The sequence below is a fragment of the Dromaius novaehollandiae genome, chromosome 1, assembly GCF_036370855.1.
Source record: "Dromaius novaehollandiae isolate bDroNov1 chromosome 1, bDroNov1.hap1, whole genome shotgun sequence".
Classification (NCBI taxonomy): Eukaryota; Metazoa; Chordata; class Aves; order Casuariiformes; family Dromaiidae; genus Dromaius; species Dromaius novaehollandiae.
The window spans coordinates 135701564-135722567 of record NC_088098.1 but is presented as its reverse complement, the minus strand read 5'-3'; the positions used below and the strand labels follow the sequence as shown (position 1 = coordinate 135722567).

The 21004-nt window shown below is 41.6% G+C and overlaps 1 protein-coding gene across 8 annotated transcripts in view; it reads left to right on the top strand.

The window, feature by feature from the left end:
• The window catches only part of REPS2 (RALBP1 associated Eps domain containing 2), a 106145-nt gene extending 96014 nt beyond the window's left edge, over positions 1–10131 (top strand). For 5 of the 8 annotated variants that reach the window (XM_064499645.1, XM_064499660.1, XM_064499630.1 and 2 more), the window contains 3 exons: positions 1263–1408; positions 3510–3615; positions 5666–10131. In XM_064499645.1, coding sequence (XP_064355715.1) covers positions 1263–1408; positions 3510–3615; positions 5666–5734 — 321 coding nt within the window. In that variant the 3' untranslated portion in view covers positions 5735–10131. The remainder of the gene's footprint in view (positions 1–1262; positions 1409–3509; positions 3616–5665) is intronic. The other 3 variants (XM_064499643.1, XM_064499653.1, XM_064499649.1) reach the window with 3 other exon arrangements.
• Positions 10132–21004: the final 10873 nt, after the last annotated feature.

Below are 21004 nucleotides of genomic sequence, written 5' to 3'. Positions count from 1 at the left end.
ACAGTATTGTACGAGATTTATGCAGTGTTGATGTGCTGGTGTCCTGAGCAAAAGATCTCATAATGTTTTAAAATTATTTTTCAAGTAATGATGGAACTGTTAGTAATTTTTTTTTAATATCAAAATTCCTTGTCCCTTACAATTCTAATTCCTCTAATAATTCTAATTCTTCTAATTCTAATTATTGGTGGATTTATGTTGTTTTCACTCTGTATCGCTCATAGTAATCTCGTCTGCTGAGTCAGGCTCAATACTTCAGGATTTTTTTCTTATGACTGCTGGCTCAGTTCAAAGTAGGGCACCTCATTTAATTTCTTCCTATTTTATTAGCATTTGGCCAAAACATAGTAAGATAGTCTAGCCCAGCAAAAGGCGCATTGCCCGAGTGATGATAAAATTTGGGTTCTGTTCTTGACTGTGACACTAAATGCCTTTGTCAAGTCACTCCATGTTTTTGAGTTTTAGTTTCTCATTGATGAAATGGGGCAATAATAGTTATATCCCTTGTAAAAGAGATCTTATAAAATTCACTGAAAAGTAGCATATTTATATTGCAGTACCGAAGCAGCTATAAAGTTTTAAACTACTTTCATTGTTAAAGAAAGGCTATCTTACTTTAAAATAGTGAAAACTCTTCTTACTGTTAAAGGCATAAAAATCCAAGACTTTTTATTTTACCTGTGAGTCAGATTATCTCTTCAATGTAAACTGTCAAGAGAAAAAGCTGATCTTCTACACATTCAACATGTTAATTTTGTATGGATAATTTTACACACATATTTTTCTAAGCTAGTTTCAGTGCTGCTTCATGTAAGAGAGTAGGAGAAGAGAAGGAAGAGAATCCATGCCAAAGAGTGAGGCATTGAGGCAGTAAATTGGGGTGCAAGTGATTGATTATTGATTCTTACCAAACATGTGCAATTAAAAGTAAATCTTATTTTGGTTTAAATGCTTTTGAGCTAACTGGGAACTAGTGCATGTGTTTGTACATAGAGCTATACAGTCCAGTTTTGAGGAGTCTGTAATCCAGATGAAGAAAATACACTAGTATAATAGTTTCATTCATTAGGGGGTTGTAAGAGTTATTGTTTCTTTGAACAAAGTCAAAAAATCCAAGAGGCCTTTACCAAATTTAAGTTAAGCTCTGTACCTCTTTAAATTATGAAATCTTAAGTTAAACATCAGCTATTTCTGTGTCTTCTCAGGCTTAGCGACTGGACACCTATGGCCTGACTTAACCTTGCTGTGCTTGTCCCTTCCAGGAGGTTGTGCTTGCTCAGCCGCCCTCCAAACCCGTCCGCAGGAAGTTCCGGCCTGAGACGCAGGCGCTGGAGAACCCCGAGCTTTCTCCCACCATAAATGTGACTTCTTCTTTGCCAGCAGTTAAGCCTCACCTCCCAGTCCAAAAGTAAAAACCCATACCAAGCATGTCAAACTGCACCATAAGATCTGATGTAACTGGGGCTGCTTTTTGCATAAATCTTGTGCTTAAGACTTCTGGTTTTGCAAATTCATCATGAGATACAGGCCTCTTGGATCTGTATTTGTACACTCAGATACAGACCAAGTCTGTACTGACTGAAAGCTGGTAATATTTGATAGATGGCCTCTTCAAAATATACTGATTTGCCCACCTCCCTACCTAGTAAACATGCCTGAAGATCAAGCCTTGTTGCTCAGCCAACATCTCTAACAAAGATCTCTCTTTAACTCTTTGGGTGTGTGTTTTTACCTTGCACAAGTCTTTTGGAATTTTGCTCATTCATTTTGACAGATATAATCAGTTAAATGTGCAGGAAATGGAATCATAAAATGCTCCAGATTGGTCATACCCTTGTGATATTTCTCCATAGCAAGGAATGCTAGAAATGAGCTTGCCATTGGTATGAGCTGGGACTTCACAGACTTCATGTGATGATCCAATAATTGCCAAATGCAGTGTGTGTTATTTTGCTCTCATAAATGTAACTGTTGAAGCTGTCACAAAGAAAGAGTTCTAGGGATTTCAGCATATATTTATTAAATAGCCATGTGGATGGGGCTATACTACTGAGGCATGGCAAGTGAAGGCCCTTGAAGCCCATCAGGGCCTATACATCTCCCGCAACTGAAACAGCATACAAACATTATGGCTTGCCTTCACTCAAAGCCTTTCAAAGACATTAGCTCAATCTGAAACAAACCCACACTGCCTAAATCAGTCAAGCAGTTCTTGGCAAACTTTATTGGTAGCCTGAATCTATGCTTCGTAATTGGAGATCAGACTAAATAATAGAACTTCTAGGATGCCCTTAAAGTGCTGTTTTGTGCTTTGGGAGTGCATATTCCATAGTGGTTCAAAGAAAGATAACATTTGTTAACTTTTCAACTTAATCCTCTCCTGTCTACATCTTTCCTAAAATGTTTAAATGATGGTGGGGATATAGCACTCTGTTTTGTTTTGGTTTTTGTGTTTTTCCCCTTATCATTATTACTCTGGAGCCTATGGAGAGAGGTTTGAAGCAAAATAGTTAAGCAGAAAAATAGCAGTTTGCTGGAAGATAATAGCATAAAGACCATCCTGTTTTAAGAAATGGAGGTTCTGTTGCAAAGATCACTGCCATCAGCTCTGTTTAGGAAAAGAGCTAATGGGGACTGTGTACCGCTATGGAGTTATTTAGGTAGGGCATCTGTTTTAAACTATGTTGTCATTAAACAGTTGTTGATGTCTCATGTAAAACTTTAAAATAATCTATTTAGAAGAGGGTTTGCTTATTCAGCCCATATGTTATGTTTTCTTTCCTTTTTCCTGTTGTTACCTCTGTTTCTTAGAATAAGTTGGTCCTTATGTACTGAACTGTCTCTTTTTCTACCAGTCTGCTTAACTGTAATTTGCTCCAAACCACTTAGCATGGACTATAGAGCAATAATAACAGGAAGAAAATCTTTCTTTAGGCAGCAAAAGAGGAGGGAAGTCCATAATTCATCTACCTGTTTCTGTTTGTGACATCAGATGGTTTCATGGAAGTGACTGCTTTGAAAAAAAGAAAGATTAATTTTTCAAGTGAAGAAGCAGCAGAGTCAGCTGTGCCCTGAAAAATCTAAGACAATATTTTCATGCAGATGTCCTTAATTTCCAAATAAAATGATTTTTATATTTTCTGTTAACCACTCATGAATCGTTAGCCTCTACTGATTGAAAAGATCTAAAGCAAAGATTCTGCAATAAGTACTATGCAAGGATTATTCTTAGGCTGAATCAGACTCCAGTGATTTTAAAATAATTGAGACAGCCTAGAATGTTTTTGTCATTCAGCTTAACAAGTGTGACCATTTTACTTTCAAGCAGTCCACCTGATTCAGCCATCTGATTTCAGTGTTACATTTTTGTTCCTTAGATTAGTAGTTTGTACCTTGTCCTTGAAGTGTAGTCCAGTGTGTATAGAGACACAAAATGGATGGTTGGTCTTTTGGCATCAGCTGCTATTGAGGCTCCTAATTGAAATGTTTTGTATTTATCTGTCTGGCAGACAGTCTTCCAAGCAGAAAAGGGCTATTCAGACTGCCATACGAAGAAACAAAGAAGCCAATGCTGTGCTAGCCAGGTTGAATAGTGAGCTCCAGCAGCAGCTGAAGGTAAGGAATGCATTGAAAAATCATAATGACAAAGCTCCCAGCTATCAGTTATGTGTCACCTCTAGCAGAGAATCTTGTTCATTTTTCAGATGAAACCTACTGCATTATTCCCTGCTCTCTGGAAGAGAGTAGCTAACATCACATGTGGCTAGAATGAGACTTTCTAGGGAGAGCCATAGCCTGTGTGCATACAGCTATCTTGCCAGTACGTTTATGCTTCTGAAAAGCTTAGATAATGTGATGGTATCACCTAGGGCAGATGAGCAACTCAAGCATAGCTTTCATTTTTTCTGATCACTTTTGCTGCATAGACATTGATTCCAGGAGTCAGGCATTCAGTGTGAATTCAGACAGACGGTGATCTGGCTGAACCGTGCTTGTATTTTGAAGTGTTCCAAAGGGCTACTTTCTTATAAATATAAGCACTGTTTTTTTCTGTTGTCCCAAACCAAAGGTGTTACAAATCTCAACTTTTTATCTCCTGCAGCTTTCACTGGTATGGAGAGGTGAACTCGTGTTACAGGGTTCTTTCTAGGACTACTGACATCAGTCACTAATCGTACATTGTTATTGAGGGTTGAGAGCTAAATGTCTAACTGTCCACAACACTTCCAGTTCTGAATGGCCTGGAAATGGGACACTGTGACCAGAACTGGTCTTCTTCTGTCCTGCTTAAACCTGCAGTGGTTTGCACTGAGTTGGCCTCCTTTTAGCTTTCTTCAGCATATCCCTCTGTGCCCTGAGAAATTTCTATTCTGTATTATTCCTCATTTCCTATCCCAGTCTCTATCCTTGATACCCCCAGTTAAACTTTTTCTTCAGTCAAGATGAAAGTCTGATTCCATGTTCAATTTTTCTTTAATGTAATTTCTGAATTTATTTTCAAGGATCTCCCTAGAGTGATGCAGGGTGGATGCTCTGTACTGAAATCATAGCAAAATATAGGACAGTGATTGGAATAAACATGGGGATGAAAGCTTTTAATGACAGCATATTATATTTTGCTCAGATTATCTGTAATCTTATCTGCCTCCATACTATCTTGAGTGTGCTTACACTCCCAATCCATCATGAAATAGGCCAGTGTTGTTAGCTATATTTTACAGCAGGGCAAAGGAGACACAGAAAGACTGAGAGATTTGCCCAAGTTCACACAAGAGCAGAAAACTGAAGTTGTCTTTCAGGTCAAATTGCTGGCTGGAAATTTTCTGGTGGAATGGAGCTTTGCTGTTCTTATGGAAAGCAGAAGACTTTATGGGAACACCTCACCCTCAGTGAACTTGCACTGAAACGTGAGGAGCTTTCGAGTGGAGCCCTGCCTGCTCTTCTGAGGGCACAGACATCAGCTGGGCTCCCGGGGTAGGGCTCTGAGCCTGCCCGGATGAGGATATTAGTGCTTTTAGGAGCTGCAGGTCAGCCCGACTACCCACATGGCCCAGGGAGCCCTTTGACAGGAGTTCAGCGAAAGCTGAGTGCACCTCAGCACAGGAGCAGCCTAGAGATTAGGAGAGAGGTTTTCCTGGGATCACAGGTCCCGAAAGCTTTAGCAGTTTCTGACAGAGACTGAGGTTCTTACTGCTGCAGTTGTCAAAGAAGTAGATTGTAAAGCCTCTTTCATTTTAGCAAGGCTAAGTCTTGTAATTTCCAAAATGAAAGAGTTTGGTTCTATGCACCAAAAATTTTTACAAAGCAGTTTTGAAAGAAATGTGATTTCAAGAATAACATGATTTTCTTGGAGTAAAAATCCCTTCACTGCAACCCAAGCTATGCTGCTGGCCAGTAGATCGCTACTCCCCGCTGTTATCACCTGAACAAGCAATTTAAGCTCCATATTGCTCAAATATGAAAAAAGAGACAGTAGACTGTTGTGAAGAGCAGTTGTCTGGTGTTTATACGATGCTTTGAGACTACAAGGAGTGTTTACGTACATAAACAGTAAAGCCTTGAGTTTCTCATAAATGCTAGTGGTTTACCAGACAGCTCTTTACTAATGCGGGGTTGTGCATGTGAGTGTCGCAAAAGTTACAGTGCATCTCTCTCCATGCTCCAGGAAGTTCACAAGGAACGAATTGCCTTGGAAACACAGCTGGAGCAGCTACGTCCTGTAACAGTCTTATGACCTTCGGCACGTTATTCAGTGGCAGGAAGAGAACACTTGTGCCAAGAGTCTTACAACAATAGGAGCACAGCACAACTGGGTAAAGTTTTCACCGGGGTGATGGCAGTGGGGAAGAATAGGTTGTCAGGTCTCCTTTGTGCCCTACTGTGCAAGTTCGCCTTTGCAGATGAAGAAGGTATAGAAAATAAATATCAAACTGTAGGATATTTCTGAGTGGGGGATGGTTTACCCTTTTCCCACCCTCTTCCCAGTCTAACATGTAAATGCAGTTTGCCACTGAAATGAATAGCCTAAGAGTATTTTATTTATGTAAAGAATTCCTGATTTATATACATTGTTGGAGCACCTCTTGCTGCAGTTATTAAGAGGTACATAATTCCAGAATTCTTGTTTAAAACTCATTCTCTGAGATGGGTTCCTGGATGTTACTTATTCCTGTAGGAGTATATCATGGCAGAGTATCTATGGGTTTAAAGTAAAACCAAGAATAAAACTTACTGGACGTACAGAGTCTTTATCTGCAATCACGTCAGATAATTATTTTCTTAATACTGTTTATTATTCAATCACGGATGTATTTTAATGTTAGAGGAACTGTATTTTATAAGTAACAAATCATATGAAAGAGCAGTAAAAAGTGTTAAAATTTGATTATTTTGGAAATTACAAAAAAATCTTTTTTGGGGGGCTATAACTGTTTGCTACCACTAGTGTTTGATCTCTTGCTTGCAACTGCTAGTGTCCTTATAAACTGTTAGCATGTTTGAGATCATTGGTTTATTGCTTTCTTGTTTGTTTTTAAATCAACAGTGTAGTTCTACTAAGAGGTTAAAAATGCATTCTGCTCAGCACTTTTATAAAAGCTATTCTATGTACGTTTGTATTAGTCTGCTTTCTTGTCTTAATAGCTGCTGAATTGTTCTAAGGATGTGTACAAGAACTGTATTTCCAAAAGAAATGAGATTGCACAAGTGCTATATATGAGGTTATAAAATGCTGTGATGGAAATTGCCTCCTACAGCAAGCTATCATTAAGGTTCCTTTGCACCTCACTGGAGGTGCTACTGATAGGATGAAGCTGCTAATGCCCATCTATTTTCTAAATGAAGAAGCAGAGATTAATTTTTAACCTGGGTCTGGTGAAGAGCCAACTGAATTCCATGGGAATTTTTCTGTGGATGCAGTGGTCATTGGATTAGGTCTCAGTTCTAGCAATGGAAGCCAGTCAACTAATGTTGTTTAATTTCTTGAGCCAATACTCATATCAGATAATTTCATGCATAATGATGTCAGCCGTGCTCCCTTCACGGTATGATGCATGCTTCATTGCAAGGGAATGTCACCTGCCTGCTAGCCACCTTAAACATGACACTGGATGTGTTTCATATCCTATTGTTCAGTGACCTAATTTAAGTGTATGCATTTGGCTTTCAAAAAATGTGCATCGTTTTTCTTCTATTTCCAGGGTGATGCTTTCTCCCTGTAGCTAGAGGATGGCCCTGGGGCAGGGAGAAAGGAGAAGCAGGTTTGAAATACCCAATGGTTGCAGTGGGATATCAAGCAGCCAAAAGTTTTGCTCAGAGATAAATGAGAATGACATCAACATGAATGCCTAAAGAGGTGACTAAACAGACTACTTTTGCTGAAGAGATGTGTGATACAGATCCAGAAATTCAAAGCTGGAAAAAATGAGCATTTGCACAATTGTTACTAAAAGTCTGTTTTTTTTAACATACTGCTTTTAATTCAGCTAAATATCACAGTGTCAACAGTAATAGCCATTTCTTTGGATTTGGGCCTTTTTGTGTGACTGGTCCATAGCTGGAGGGAGATGGTCATTCACAGTCCATGACAAAATACTAGAACTGCAAACTTTCCCTGTGAGCTGCAAAAGAACTGCTATCCTCTTGCTATTAGTGGTAGTGTTCAGAAGTTAACATCATTTATTCTTTATGTTCGTAACACTGAATGATTACTGAGATTTTAAGAAAGTTAAATGCTTTTTGTTTGCTTTTTAGTTCTCGCACTGTCATTTGGTTAAAAAATAGCTATTTGATAGGAAATAATCATGTGGCACCTCTGGTTTCTCTTCTCACTGTAAATTAGGATACCTGGATAACCATCAAGGCAGTATTTACTCAGTCATTACTCTACCACAGGAGTTAATAAATTTAAAATTTAACTGTCACTGAGGCTACATTTTTAGGGGTGCAATCAAATGCTCCACTTGGCTTCAAGGCCTGGAATATTAACTGATCTTCTATTCTGTTTGGTGTGGTATCAGCTATGATGATGATATACTGCTTTATAAGGAAAGCAGAAAGGAAAGCAAAATATTCAAGGAGAAATGGTAATGTGTTACATTTATGATGCATGAAATTATTCTCCTGTAGGTCTCAGTACTTCAGCAATCATGGTATTCCATGTAAAATGAAAAAGTGACTCTTGTTTTGGGGGGTTTTTATCCTTCTGAGAGGGAGAGGAGAAGGCATAAGGAAGTTACAGGCACTGCTTCTGGCAACCAGTTGCTCAGCACAGCTATGCCCATGGCTACTGTTTATACATCCTGGCTGGTCCAAATTCACATATAAGTCCAGTATCACCAAATTGCTCAAGAAATATTTTTCCATTGGAAAAATGGAGGTTCAGAGGAGTCATCAGTTCTTACAGAAACATTTACTTGATGAAATTTTGGATGGGAGATGCTCCTAGACCCAAGACAAAGCATCTGGTCAAAATGGGAGATCTCACAGCTGATTTTTTTTAATGTCTAAGATACTTTCTTGGGCTACAGGAGAGCAATGAACTTTCAAGTGCTTGGTCTGCCTGACCTAGGACAGGAATGAGGACCTGCCTGTCCCAGCTTGCAGCCTTACTGGTGGCAGAAGCGCCTTTTTGCTCTTTGGGGTTCGCTCTCTTCAATTCACTGATTCTGTAGGTATTTACGCAGAGCAGAGGATTGCAGCAGGGGAGGCTGCCTGGGAACAGGAGCTAAAACACTGCTCCCTCGGACCCGACAGGGTGTGCTGACCCCTAGGTTGGCAGGGTCCATGGCCTGCTGCCTCTTCCTAAATGTTCACTTTCCTACGGCAATCCCAGTTTGGACAATTTAATATTCTTACACATCCCAGATAAGGATCCTCTTCAGTTTGGGTATGTGTGTGTATGTAAATATGTGCTCATGTTCTTTCTTTTGATCATACATTTCTTTGTGGACTCATTCATGTTTGTTACACCTAATACCTTCTATGAAATACTTGTTTCAATACAGGGTAATTCACAGGTGAAAAAAGGAAAATGTCCAACTAAGTGTAGTGATTTTTACCTTTGTAGGTCAAGCTGTCATTGAGTCTTTAAATATAAATAATGACCTAGTATTAAGCAAGCTGAACAGTTTCCATCTCAGAGGCATCAGTTTAAACAAACTACCTATTACAAACAGCCATCCTTAATAATTAGGAGGAGGATATTGATCACTAAATTAATACTAGGATGCAGTGGAAATAATATCATCTCTTTCCAGAGAGTTCTCACGTGACTGACATAGCAAAAATGTCAGTCATCGGTCAATACAGCCCTGTTAATGGTATGTTGACAAATACCCTTTAACTCAAAAGATTATCTCCAAACTGTTTTTATGTTTTGCTGCTGGGAATTCTTTTGCTACATCAGGGAGAGGAACTTGTTCAACTGTCATCCACATATTAAGAGCGTGATACTATCAGGGCTAACCAGCACAGGGAGAGGATGGCTTGTGTTGTAAAACAACCCCAAAGGGATGGCTGGGACTCAGAACTCTTCACAGAAAGCTTTTAGGATTGACATAATATGGAAATTACCTTTCCTTGGTGTATGAGCTGCTTTTCTCTCAGCTGAGCTCCCAGAGTGGGATAAAGAAAAGTTCCTAGCCGGAGTATGAGGAGTGTCAATTTTCCACAACCATCAGCCCTTTAGCCTTCAGCACACATAGTCCTTGACAAGAAAATGCACGGTGTTATGAAAGTCAGAAGGAAAAGAGGTCCTAATGAAGCCACGTATTTTTTTGACTAAAGTGAAAAAATACTTTTTCAGGGAAATAAAACCCAAACGATGTAGTACCCTTAAGAAAAAATTACGTATTTTGAAGCTTTGTTCAGTTATCTTCATGATAATGTACTATGAACATATGTGTTTTGTTTTATTCTGATACTGATTTTTTTAGTATGAAAAAAATGGTATTGCAAGCATTATCCTTGTTAATCTACAAAAAAATACCCTGAGGCTACTAAATATTTGAATTTTAACTTATAAAGTAGATAGCCAGATTTAAGCAATTTGTTTTCACAGCTGCAGAATGTCCATGTATGTGATATGAAACTGGGTGCTACATTAAAATAAAAGTATCCAATAACTTCAAATTGCCTTGCTTTTGTGGTTTATTTAGGATGCCAGTTGTACAGATCTAATAGGAGAGCAGAAACTGTGGCTTGCTACAGGGTTGAAAGGGCTGACCTTCAACTAGAAAAGATGAAATCACTTACACTGAGATTGCGTGTATGCAAGAGAGACCAAGAGAGACTTATTTAAAGTGAAATCATACCTTTTTAGATTTCAGTTAAGTTGAGACTTCATCTTTACTTTGTCAGGCCTCTCTTTGTCAGAATTCAATCCTAACTTTCACGATTACCTGTTTTCCAACTTCAACAGGATAAAAAGGAAGGAATAGTCCTTTTGGAGGGTAGTCCGGGGGTGCCCAAACAGGAGCAGTGAGAGAGGTCAAGTAAGTCCCCACCAGCACCCCCTCATAATCACAGCATTTTCTCTCACTCAGGCTGCCAGAAGAATCTGTTGGATCCTAAGGAGTGTGAGATGGCCTGTCAACTGTGAGAGTTAACATTAAACTGGGATAAGTAAAGCATATTTGAAGATCTGTCCTTTATGTGCAGGGAGCTGGAGGGAATGGTGTGTTTCTTCTACTCTTCAGCTAATGCAGGTTAAGAATTATGTCACAGCTATCCAAAGAGTAGGATTTTAAAAGAAAAAATAATTAGTGATGAATTAATTCTTACAGCATTAAGCCATGACAAGGGATGTTTTATTGGCCTAAAAGTATGTCTCTGGTGCATGTGAGGCACAAAGCCAAGGCACTAAAAACTTGTAAATATACTGTAGGGAGCTATTCTGCATTGGCAGCAGGATGGATTTAGATGACTCTTCCATTCTTAATTTTTACAATTATATGGTGCTCTGGGGTGCCTTCATGCAATTCTGGATTGACTTTCCATGTTTAAATTCATGTTTCCAATAATCTTTGTTAAAGAACAGAAGATGCACCTTCCCACTCTAGAAAAATAGTTCTTAGTGGAAATGGGACAGAAAAGAAATTAAGAAGCTTCAAAATACCTTTTTATCCTTCCACTGTTTTAAGATAGAGCTACTTTACAAGTCTTCCTTTTTATATAGCAGTTTTTGCTGGTAGAGTTCCACCCATTCTCTCTTATTCTCCTTGAAATGTTTTGCCCCCTTTCAGCATACCAGGTGGGCTGACCAGGTTCTCCCTCCGTCAGTGGTGCCTCTGTGCCTACTGAGAGTAGATGCTCACGTGGCTTTTGCAGACAAGCAGAATAAAAGAAAACAAACAAAAAAGCCCCCTGTCTATCTGTAACTCATAGCTTGGCCAGAGCTCTTTCACCTGGTGGTCTCTGCATCATCGCTCCCCCTGTTTGGTCTCCCCTGCCAGCCTCGCAGGCACTGCATACCCTCAAACAAATGCCCTTTGGAGGGGAAGACCTTGGGCATTTAAGATCAAATTGCAGTAGACTCTCAACTTCCCAGTATTCCCTCAGCACGCTCCATTTTGGATACATGTCTGGAAGCAGTGAAAAGAACTGCGTCCCAGCTGTGTTATCCCAGTAGTGCTCTGTGATAAATGCCAGATCTGTATTCCCAGTGAAATCCTGAATTGGTTCACATTTATTGATTGCTAACTTAAATAGCACGAGCTAGGAAGACTGTCTTATCTGAGGACGTTTTGAGCATGCTTTATGCATCAGAAATGTGATGGGCCAGACAAGATCAAGGCTATGTATTGCATGTAGTCTGTTTTTTGAAGGTGGGAGGGAGGAGGATGTGGAATTCTTTCCTTAGCTATGCTGTTCTCACACATCACAAAAAATGTCGTTTTTTTACTTCTTGTCCTTGGTTCATATAAAGAACTTACCCATCGTTGCGCTGGATGTAGTAGCTGGTAAGTGTGCAGGTAAAAACACCCAATTTCACACTGCAGCGCAGGCCCTCCACCAGGACATCCTCACCCTATGGAGAAAAGTAGTAGTGGAATAGATAGTGTATCCAGCCACGGGACAGCAAATAACATTCACCATCTCACAAGGAGAAAAGAGGAAAAGGAAGCGTTATGTCAGCTCTCCAGTGCTGATAGGACCGGGATGGAGGGAAAACACGAATTGGGAAAAGTTGCTGTAATTGTGCTTCTGAGGCAGCAGAAAAGCCACTGCATCTCCACCGTCATGTTCCACGTTCACACAAAGGGATAAAGTGCTTAAAAAAGCTCTGCTGAGGACCTCACTTTGAGGAGGTTTATACATAGGGCTGCCACTTGATACACAGATGATTTTGTTCCAAGGTCATTTAAACAATTAAGTAGTTCATGCTGTCTGTCACAGATTTGTGGTACGTTATGTCAGTGATACTTGCCTTCAGCAGGCCGATACAAAGCTTGCATTGTTTACTATAATTTCCGTGCTCTTATCTAAGAGAGAAAGGCAAGCACATGATCTCACCTGTGTCTTGTTTCACAGATCTGTCCTTTTCCTAAAGGACACTAAATCCTCAATGAAAAATAATGGTTTCCTGTTTTATTAATGAATTCTCACAGTAATTTCCCATTACAATAATCACCTTGGGTCATTGAGGTGTACATTTTCAAAAGTGATTAGCGCTTGGGGGGAACCTTGCTGTGAGATACCATTCTACACCAAAAGAAAAGCCACTCCCTTTAGGGTATCTCCAGTTGGGCACTACAGAAAGTGAGGCTGCCAAAATCTTCAGTCACTTGAAGCTATCAGCCAAAATGTTCCCTAGGATTAAAAGAACACTCCATGGAAAAAGTTTATTTCCAGTATTTAGTACCATACCAGATGGCAAAAAAGAGCTATTGCTTTGATTGCTTTCCCAATACCAGAATAATTGTGTTATTTGAAAACTGTGTTATTTAAAGCAGTTATTTAAACTGCTGTTGCAGGTAAATCGTGCTCTAATTAGAGCTGCTCCACCAACCATTAAATGCATATGGTGCTACTTCAAAGCAAGAGCGAGCAACGAACAGGTATTTGCGTCAAACGTGGCACACCGAAGGGTCAGCACAGGAGCCTTTGATGACCACCACCTTGGCCAGTACATTGATATTTCTTCCAGCTTCTTTGGGACTTAAAGCATGAACAGCTACAGCCTACATTTGCTTCACTTCTGGACGTAGCAACTTCTGTCTTGCCTAAATTGACAGAGGAGTACCTGCAGTACATACTCAGCAGTATAAATTTTATACAAATATATTTACAGAAGTTTCTGCTTTACTTTCCATTTGCTATTGATTATTTGATACACACACACACACACATATTTATTATTTCCTGTGTTACTTTTCTTCAGTAGAAACAGGAATTTCCATCTCTTCTGTCCATCTTTTCCAAGACATTTCTTTGTCTCTATTATTTTTGCTGCCTCTCTCCAGATCTTTTCTCCTTCCCTATATTGTTTTTTTCAAATAGGGTAGCCAGAACTGAAGCCAATTTGTGGTCACCTCATTTCTAAAGCAGTGACTCTGTAAAATAAATCATGACACCCAGCAGTTTATCATTTTTTTCATAACTGGCAGCTCTGCAAGGATAAGCTGTATCCCTGGAAGCTGGTGCATGTCTTTTCCATCATCAATAGGAGAGGTTTGGTTAGCCCAAATTCTGCCTCTTCTTTTTTCCTTGGAAAGGAAGAGAGGTATCAAAGTTGACTGAGAATTTGTAAATAAGTATACGGTTCAGTAAAAGGAGGTGTGAATGAATCTCTGTCTCTCACTCTCTCTCCTCAATGCTTCATTGGACCTGAGGCATCATTTTTAAACTAACAGTTTTTTTTTCTAAACTGTCAGAAGCACATGGGAGCCACCCTGTCCAACTGCAGGTACACATGCATTTCTTGGAGAACTGCTTGGAAAAGTTTCTACTTAAACTGGAGAGGAAACCTCAGGCCTTAGCTGGCTGAGAGCCCATATCTCACTGAAAAATAGTGCTAAAAAACTGTGTGTCTTCAGACAAAGGTTGTCTTCTGACCTTGTGTGCTTTGATTTCTGCTCCCTCAGATAACGGCATCGCTATGTGCATCTCCTGAGAAGGCAAATCCCAACCTCAGGAGTTACTCGGCAGCTTATCGTAATGGTAAAGCTGAGCCGGGCTTGGGAAATTCTCAGAGAGAAGGACAATTTTGCAAGTAATTTTACATCCTGAAGTATCTCATTAGGAGTCTAATCTATTATTCTTAAGAAGAAGAAGCAGGATCAAAGGCAGGAGAGGAATGAGATATCAAAATTTGCACTAATAAAATTAATAAATATCTCAATTTTTTCCCCTTAAATAGGTGTATTTGTTGCTCCTCTTTGAATTTTGCAAAGCCTTTTGAAAGTTGCTCACATTTTTGTGCTCAGAAATCACTACACATTTTACCTTGTATAACAGCCTTTTATCCTCTGGAAAGAAGTAATAATTCAGGCCACAAATTTAGCTTTTGTATAAAAGAAATCAGGTTGATTATTTACTGACTACAGAATAGCATACAGTATAATCCTCTGATCTGTTAGAAGGGTACAGATTATTTATGTTAATCCTCAGCCTAGATGTGTATGTTAGTAGTTGTTATTTTTTGACAATTTTGTTACACACCTTTTAATACAATGGGAACTGAGTGACGTGTTGAGGAATGTGAACCTGCTTGCTATGTGTATAAGTTTGCTGTAGGCAGGTACTAAAGGTTTAAAGCAGGATTTCTGCAGGTCACACTAGCCACAGCACTCAGAAAGCCTGATCTGTTTTAATTGTGCAAGTTGAGTGACATGTAAAAGCAAAAACACATCGTTAAATGGGGCAAAGTATACTAAAGCTTAGAAGTTCCTTAGCGAGTTAAGTTAGTAGGAAAATGGACTTTTCTTTGGAGGACTTGATTTTTCACTTTCACTATGTAACATCAGCCAAAGTGGTAGAAGCTTCAGTGATTCGAGTTTATGAATCAAGCTTTCAAAATCATAAGGTGGGCTTAAAAACATTGAGATGTAAAAATGAAATGGGAAGTTCTTTTAATTTGGTTTCTGTCTCCCGAATCTTTACTTTTTATTCAGGGCATTTTTTACTGCTTGACCACAGATTTTTCGGAATTAAATCTTAGCTTACTTTTATGTAATCACTTGCTTCAAGCAACTGGAGATTTAAGAAATATGATCAATACTTGGAGAGAGCAAATAGGTAGGAGTGGAATTCAGATGCTGAAACACACAAAAGAGCATTGCTGCCATCCCGAAGCATTGTATCTAATGTTTATGTACTAGCAGTACGGGAAAAACCTCAAACAGCTCAAATATTACCCTTTCCAGTCTCAGAAACAAATAAAGGTTTCAAGGTGTACTTCACTATTGTGTGCCGTTTTTATTTATTCCAAAATGAAATATTTTGAGCATCAAAATCACTAATACTTTATTCAAACCTATCCTCTCTTTGATATCTAGCTGAGATTGTGCAAGTTGTCAAACCCACGTAACTGGAAATGGAGCTCCCATTTTTATATACACAGGGGGTGTTTCCAGCTTCTCTTCTAAACCTCCTTCCACTGCCTGATGGTATAATCGTGACCTCAAAGGCCCCACCATAAAGGAGAAAACGTACAGTTGTATTTTGCTGTTGCTCCAAGGCTTACCTTTTCTGTTAAGATTGCCACAATGCTGGGACTCCTAGCACGAGGTCAATACTGTCCCATTAGAAATGGGAACATCACTTCCATATTTACAACAGTATCCAGCTCTATAAAAGGAATTAGAAGACATTCCTTGCTGTATTTTACTTATGAATTGTAATCTGCATATAGTTAATGTTTAGCTTATATCATATTTTTTACCCATCATATTTATCAACCTGGGTGTTTCTACTGGGAAAATTTATGAAGCTGAATTCTTGCTGCTGTGTCCTAGTGCGGTTGGAGAGCCACGATCCTCATTTTGAAAGCACTCTGGGGGCACATCACATGGCCTGTATTTCTGACAAAGTCAGGCTGTTATTGCAATTCCTTCTCCTCTCCCAGCCCAACAATGCTGGCCATTTCCACCAGTCTTCCTTGAGGCAAACAAGCTTGACCTCAGCACGTAACCCACTTTCTTGAGGAGTACCATTTCAGAGAGGCTGAATTATTTAATCAGCGGTGACCTAGTAACATGCATGTGGCAGGTGCAATAGGGCTCAGTGAACTAATGAAGTACAGCCTGCCCTGGCTCAAGAGTCTGGGAGGGGAATCAGGAAACTAATACGGGATGAGCTATCCAAAGAGATTATTTTCTCGCACAGGCAATGGGGAGAGCTCCATAAAACTGTCTGAAATCCTGCACTCTTAGAAATCCACTCCCTTAAGCTTGTAAACTGCATCCTCTGGCCCTCCAGAGGGTCCAGGACACCTTTCCCTCTTCTCTAACCAGCTGAGAAGGAAGCAGAGATATCTGGACTTTATCCAGCGTTCTCATGAAGACAACTGAGAACCACCACCGATGCTCCTGGAGCAGGAGTAGAGCCCTGGAAGGCGAAGTCCTATGCAGCATGCAGCAGCCCGTGCCGGCAATGGCCAGCAGCTTGTAAACAACTGCGTTAATGGAAGGGGTTGCAGTTGCACTAATCAGATATTATCCCAAGGAAATAGTCTGATTAATTCTGAGAGCAAAAAGTGCTCTAGGCTGTCTTTGCTGTTATGACATTTGAGTATTTGCCACTGATGCTGCAGATGAGCCTTGCTTTCAGATGCCTGCCCCCAGAGAGAAAAGCTTGTCCAGGGGTTAGGGCATGAGCCATAGAAATCGAGGTCCAAATCCACCTCTGCCACAGTCTTGTGTGGCCTCTGGCAAGCCATCAGAGGGGGGATTAATCTTGCTGAATTCCACCTATGTAAGAGTTAAAGCCCTGGCCTCAACTAGTCTTCTAGGCTCCTTCTATATTACTGCACTGGCCCCGCTACCACCTGAACTGTGATAAAACCAACCTGGCAAAAATGGTTCCTTTCCACCCAGAGTGGATCTGGTTTGCTGCAAGGCCATTTGTGCTGGTGCACGGCAGCGGAGGTGGGATCGGCTGGGGGGGGGGGGGGGGCAGCACATGGAGAGCTGGACTGTCGGGAGCGCACACCTTGCAGTAGATGCCCAGTGCTAAGCGGGTGCCGGGAGGTGAGATGGACCCTGTCAGTAGCCTCTCTGCATTGGCCTTGGGGGCTTCCCTCCCTCCGAACTGCCCCCCGAGGGTGTGTGCACCACCAGAGAGGGGGTCTTGCCCCAGTGTGGGGAAACGAAGGGGCCCCCCCAGGCAGGGACCCCGAAAAGGGGGTGGGAAACCCCCCGAGTCCTGCACCATTGACCCAGACTGGCCATCCTTGTCACTGCAGCGGAGCAAAGACACCAAAAACGTCATCGGCAAAACCCTCCTCGACAGCTTATGGGTCCAGCGGGGTCAGAGGTTGGTGGCGGGGTCAAACCCAGCCGCTGGCACCCTGGGACATCTGGAGGGTCAGCTGGGAGCAGCACTACCCAGGGCAGGGGTTGAGGAAAGAGGAATACCCCGGCTGCAAGCTTTCCGTGTGAACCATAGGCCCCTGCGCAGCACAGGCAGAGCCAGCTGCCTGTTTGCAGGGCAGAGTCCTCGGCCACGGCAAAAGCACCGCGTAGACAGGTAACCTCGAGGGAGCCCGAGGTGCCCCCTCACAGTGGCTGAGCGCTCCAGCGCAGTTTTCATCTCTGAAAGGAAATGTCAGGGGCGAGTGAGCGAGAAGGCCTACGAGATGCATGTCCCATTTTAGGTCTTTTCCTCCAAACCGAAGCATTTTAACTTTCTGAAGTCACGGGATATAGTGTTTCAGCAGCAAACAAAAGGAGAAGTGTTTCTGCCCGCATACTTATATTTTGCAGTTATCTTGTTCGACTTGGTTCAACTCGTCCAACACAGCGAGCAGAAGGAGAGGTGCATATGTGCAAGGAGGCACGTGCGTGCACATGCAGGGCCTTATCACAGTGCTTTGCTGCCGCTCGTGTTTACTCCTTCTTTAATATGAAGGATTTTAAGCAATACAGGTGTAGCTGCCTCTGTTGGTAACAGGAGCAGAGCTATATTTTATTTCCTTAAGCAGTGGCATGGCGTGAAGCAGGCGCTCTGTGGGTGGTCGCTCAGTCAGTGGGGTTTCTGCGATGATTTTGGGCGGCTGCCCACGGCAGGCACAGCTTTGGCATGGGGTTGCCTGGGGAGAGGACCTGCCTCCCACCAGCCCCTCCGCCTCTTCGGCAAGCGAGCAAGGGAGTCCACACATCCCCCACATCTACGCTCAATGGCCAGATACCTCCTTCTGCCAGCAACATCATTAATTGCGATAGGCTCTGGGCATGAAAAGGATTCATGGCTTTTCACTACGTAAAGGCAGAACCAAATTTTCACCCAGTCCACAAAGAGATTTATTGTAGCCCCGGGCTCAGAGGCTTACATTGCAGAGGAGCCCTTTCCCTCGGCATGTCTGCAGAGATGGAGTAACATGGCGCGGTATCACAACACTGCAGCTCTGTGACTCATCACCACAGCACTTGATCTGGTCCACGTGTGTGCTTAATCCATCCCAGCCTGTTTCTCACATGGAGCTGGTTTGAAAGTTTGAGAAAGTTTGCTTTACTCTTGATTTTTCATTTTTGCACAGTTCATTCCATCTGGGCCGGGAAGTCAAAGCAGTGAAATGTTGCAATAACAGCTGTGCTTGCAAGCTTTCCATCCCAGCTGATAATTAAATACAGAGTATCTCAAGAAAAAGTCATATCTGGAGAAGACAAGCCCAGCTGTTAAAAAAAAAAAAAATTACTGTAATGAACATCTGAGTCTGTAGGTGTTTGTGCAAACCAAAGTCAGTTTTGCTCTTCTCAGGTTAAGATTTAGCTGAGGTCATGAAGGACTTTGCCTATTGTGTAAACCTGCTGGTGCCTGACTCCTGTACAAACTTGTAGCTGTGTTAAGCAGCTACTGGCAGAGACACGAAGTCTCTGCAACCACGGCTGTCACTCCCAGCGTCTATCATTTAAAAACACCAGTCTCTTCAGGCGCTGACTGAACTTTATAGCTTGCACTGTAGCTGCCTCATTCCAGTGTCCAGCTGTTGAGGTAATGCATGAGTATAGATTGGTATTTGCAGCACTGCAGCTACAGGAGAAGGTAACTCATTCAAGCCTGGCTGAGATTAGGGTTTCGCTAAGAGCCAGTTGGCCTCAGCCACGATAGGATTGATGGTGCTTGCATGTTATCAACAGGAAAAGACTCGCTTGATTATAGATTATGTCTGTCATGTATCGCTCTGTCTTGCAAAGCAGGGAGAGCTGGGCAAAGGGTAAGCAGAACAGAGTAGCTGAACTAAAACACACTGTTTAACTAAAGTGTTTATTTTTCATCTGTATTTGATTGCAACTTTTTGCTGGTTTTAATGTATCTGCAGACAAATGCATGGTGAACAGTACCTAGTAATCCTGAGTTTGGCTCAGTAGGTTGCAGTCTTCCTGGGGTACCAGTGGGTAGGGCAGGGTGTAGCAGCCAGCTCGCTTGAGTACTTCTCATCTGGAAAGTCCTGCTCTCTCTGAGCTGTGTTTTACCTTTTGCTTCCATTTTACTGCTCAGGGCAAATCTGTAAAAGCTTGATATGGCCTGGGACCTCATTTCCTGAAAGACCACCTAATTTACTCCTGGGATGACACCCTAGCGTTTGAGCTTGAGAGCAGCAGCGTGGGTTTGGTGAAGAGAGCCCAGGGTCCAGGAGATATATCACACTGCCTGGGCGACACAGACCGTTGAGCACTGGGCTGCCTTCGCTCACCCACGGGCAGGACAGCTCACCAGGCAGCTCCTGCAAGGCTGGAGTGGGCCCAGGGCCAGCCGGCGTCCTGGGGCTCAGGACAGGGCATCTGCACCAGCGGCCCAGGCAGCTCTGCCAAGTAGAGGTGCTCCAGCTTCTCACTTATGGGTGTAGAGAGGGCACCAAAGAATTTTCAGCATGAGGCATCCTCTCTCCACCTTCCTCTAATAAAATCTTGAGCTATTCATTTTTGCACCGTATTTATTCCTTCAGGCTTATGAGTAATGGGTGGAATAAAGATGATTGAAAGGGAGGAGGGCAAGGGTCTCCTCCAAGGGGACAGGAAGCATTTCAAAGGGATGCTGCACATCAGCGCTCTGGTGGCAGGTGCAGCATTGCACACACGCTTGACTTCTTAGAGAAGCACACTTCACAAATCAAGAAAAAGCTTTTCTAGAAATAAAAGTTGTTGCACACAGGGGAGGTGACGGGTAAACACTAGTGTAGTTCACGGCTACCTCGTTCTTCCCAGAATTAGCCATTTACTTTGACATTAAAGTGCTCAGCAGGAATTAAAAAGTATCTGGCCTTTTAATTGTGAAAAGGATTTTAGAAAATGTGAATCAAGTGTAAACTATCACACGTAGTGTTTTCTTCCAAGGTCCACTGAGATCTTTAAAGTGAAATTTCAGAAAGGCAGTTTTGAGAAAGGCAATTAACTCCTTAACCTAAAGACATGCATTGGCTTGTAGTGTTGTTAACACTTTCCTCACTAATCACTTCTGTGGTCTCCATCAGCTGACACACACATTCCTCAATTCCAGACAGCTTTGCAGACGACCATAAGCACCAGTCCTCCTCTAACGCAACCTCTACAACCACACTTCCTTAATAATTTCCATGTTGCGCATGTTTTCTTAATATACAAAGCTGTGGTATATTGAATTTGTGGGGGCAGCGTAAAATTAATATAAAAACAAATAACACTGGATCTACCACGCTTATTTTATTAGTCTGCTTTGCATTTTATTTATTAAAAACTCTTTTTATTTTTTTCTTTTTTTTTCAGTGATTGGCTGACAAATTCCCAAGCTCTTACATTAGAGCTCTGCAAAACATCATAGGGAATTTGCTGGAAAGCTTAGTTCTAGCTTACAACCTTTTCAAGAT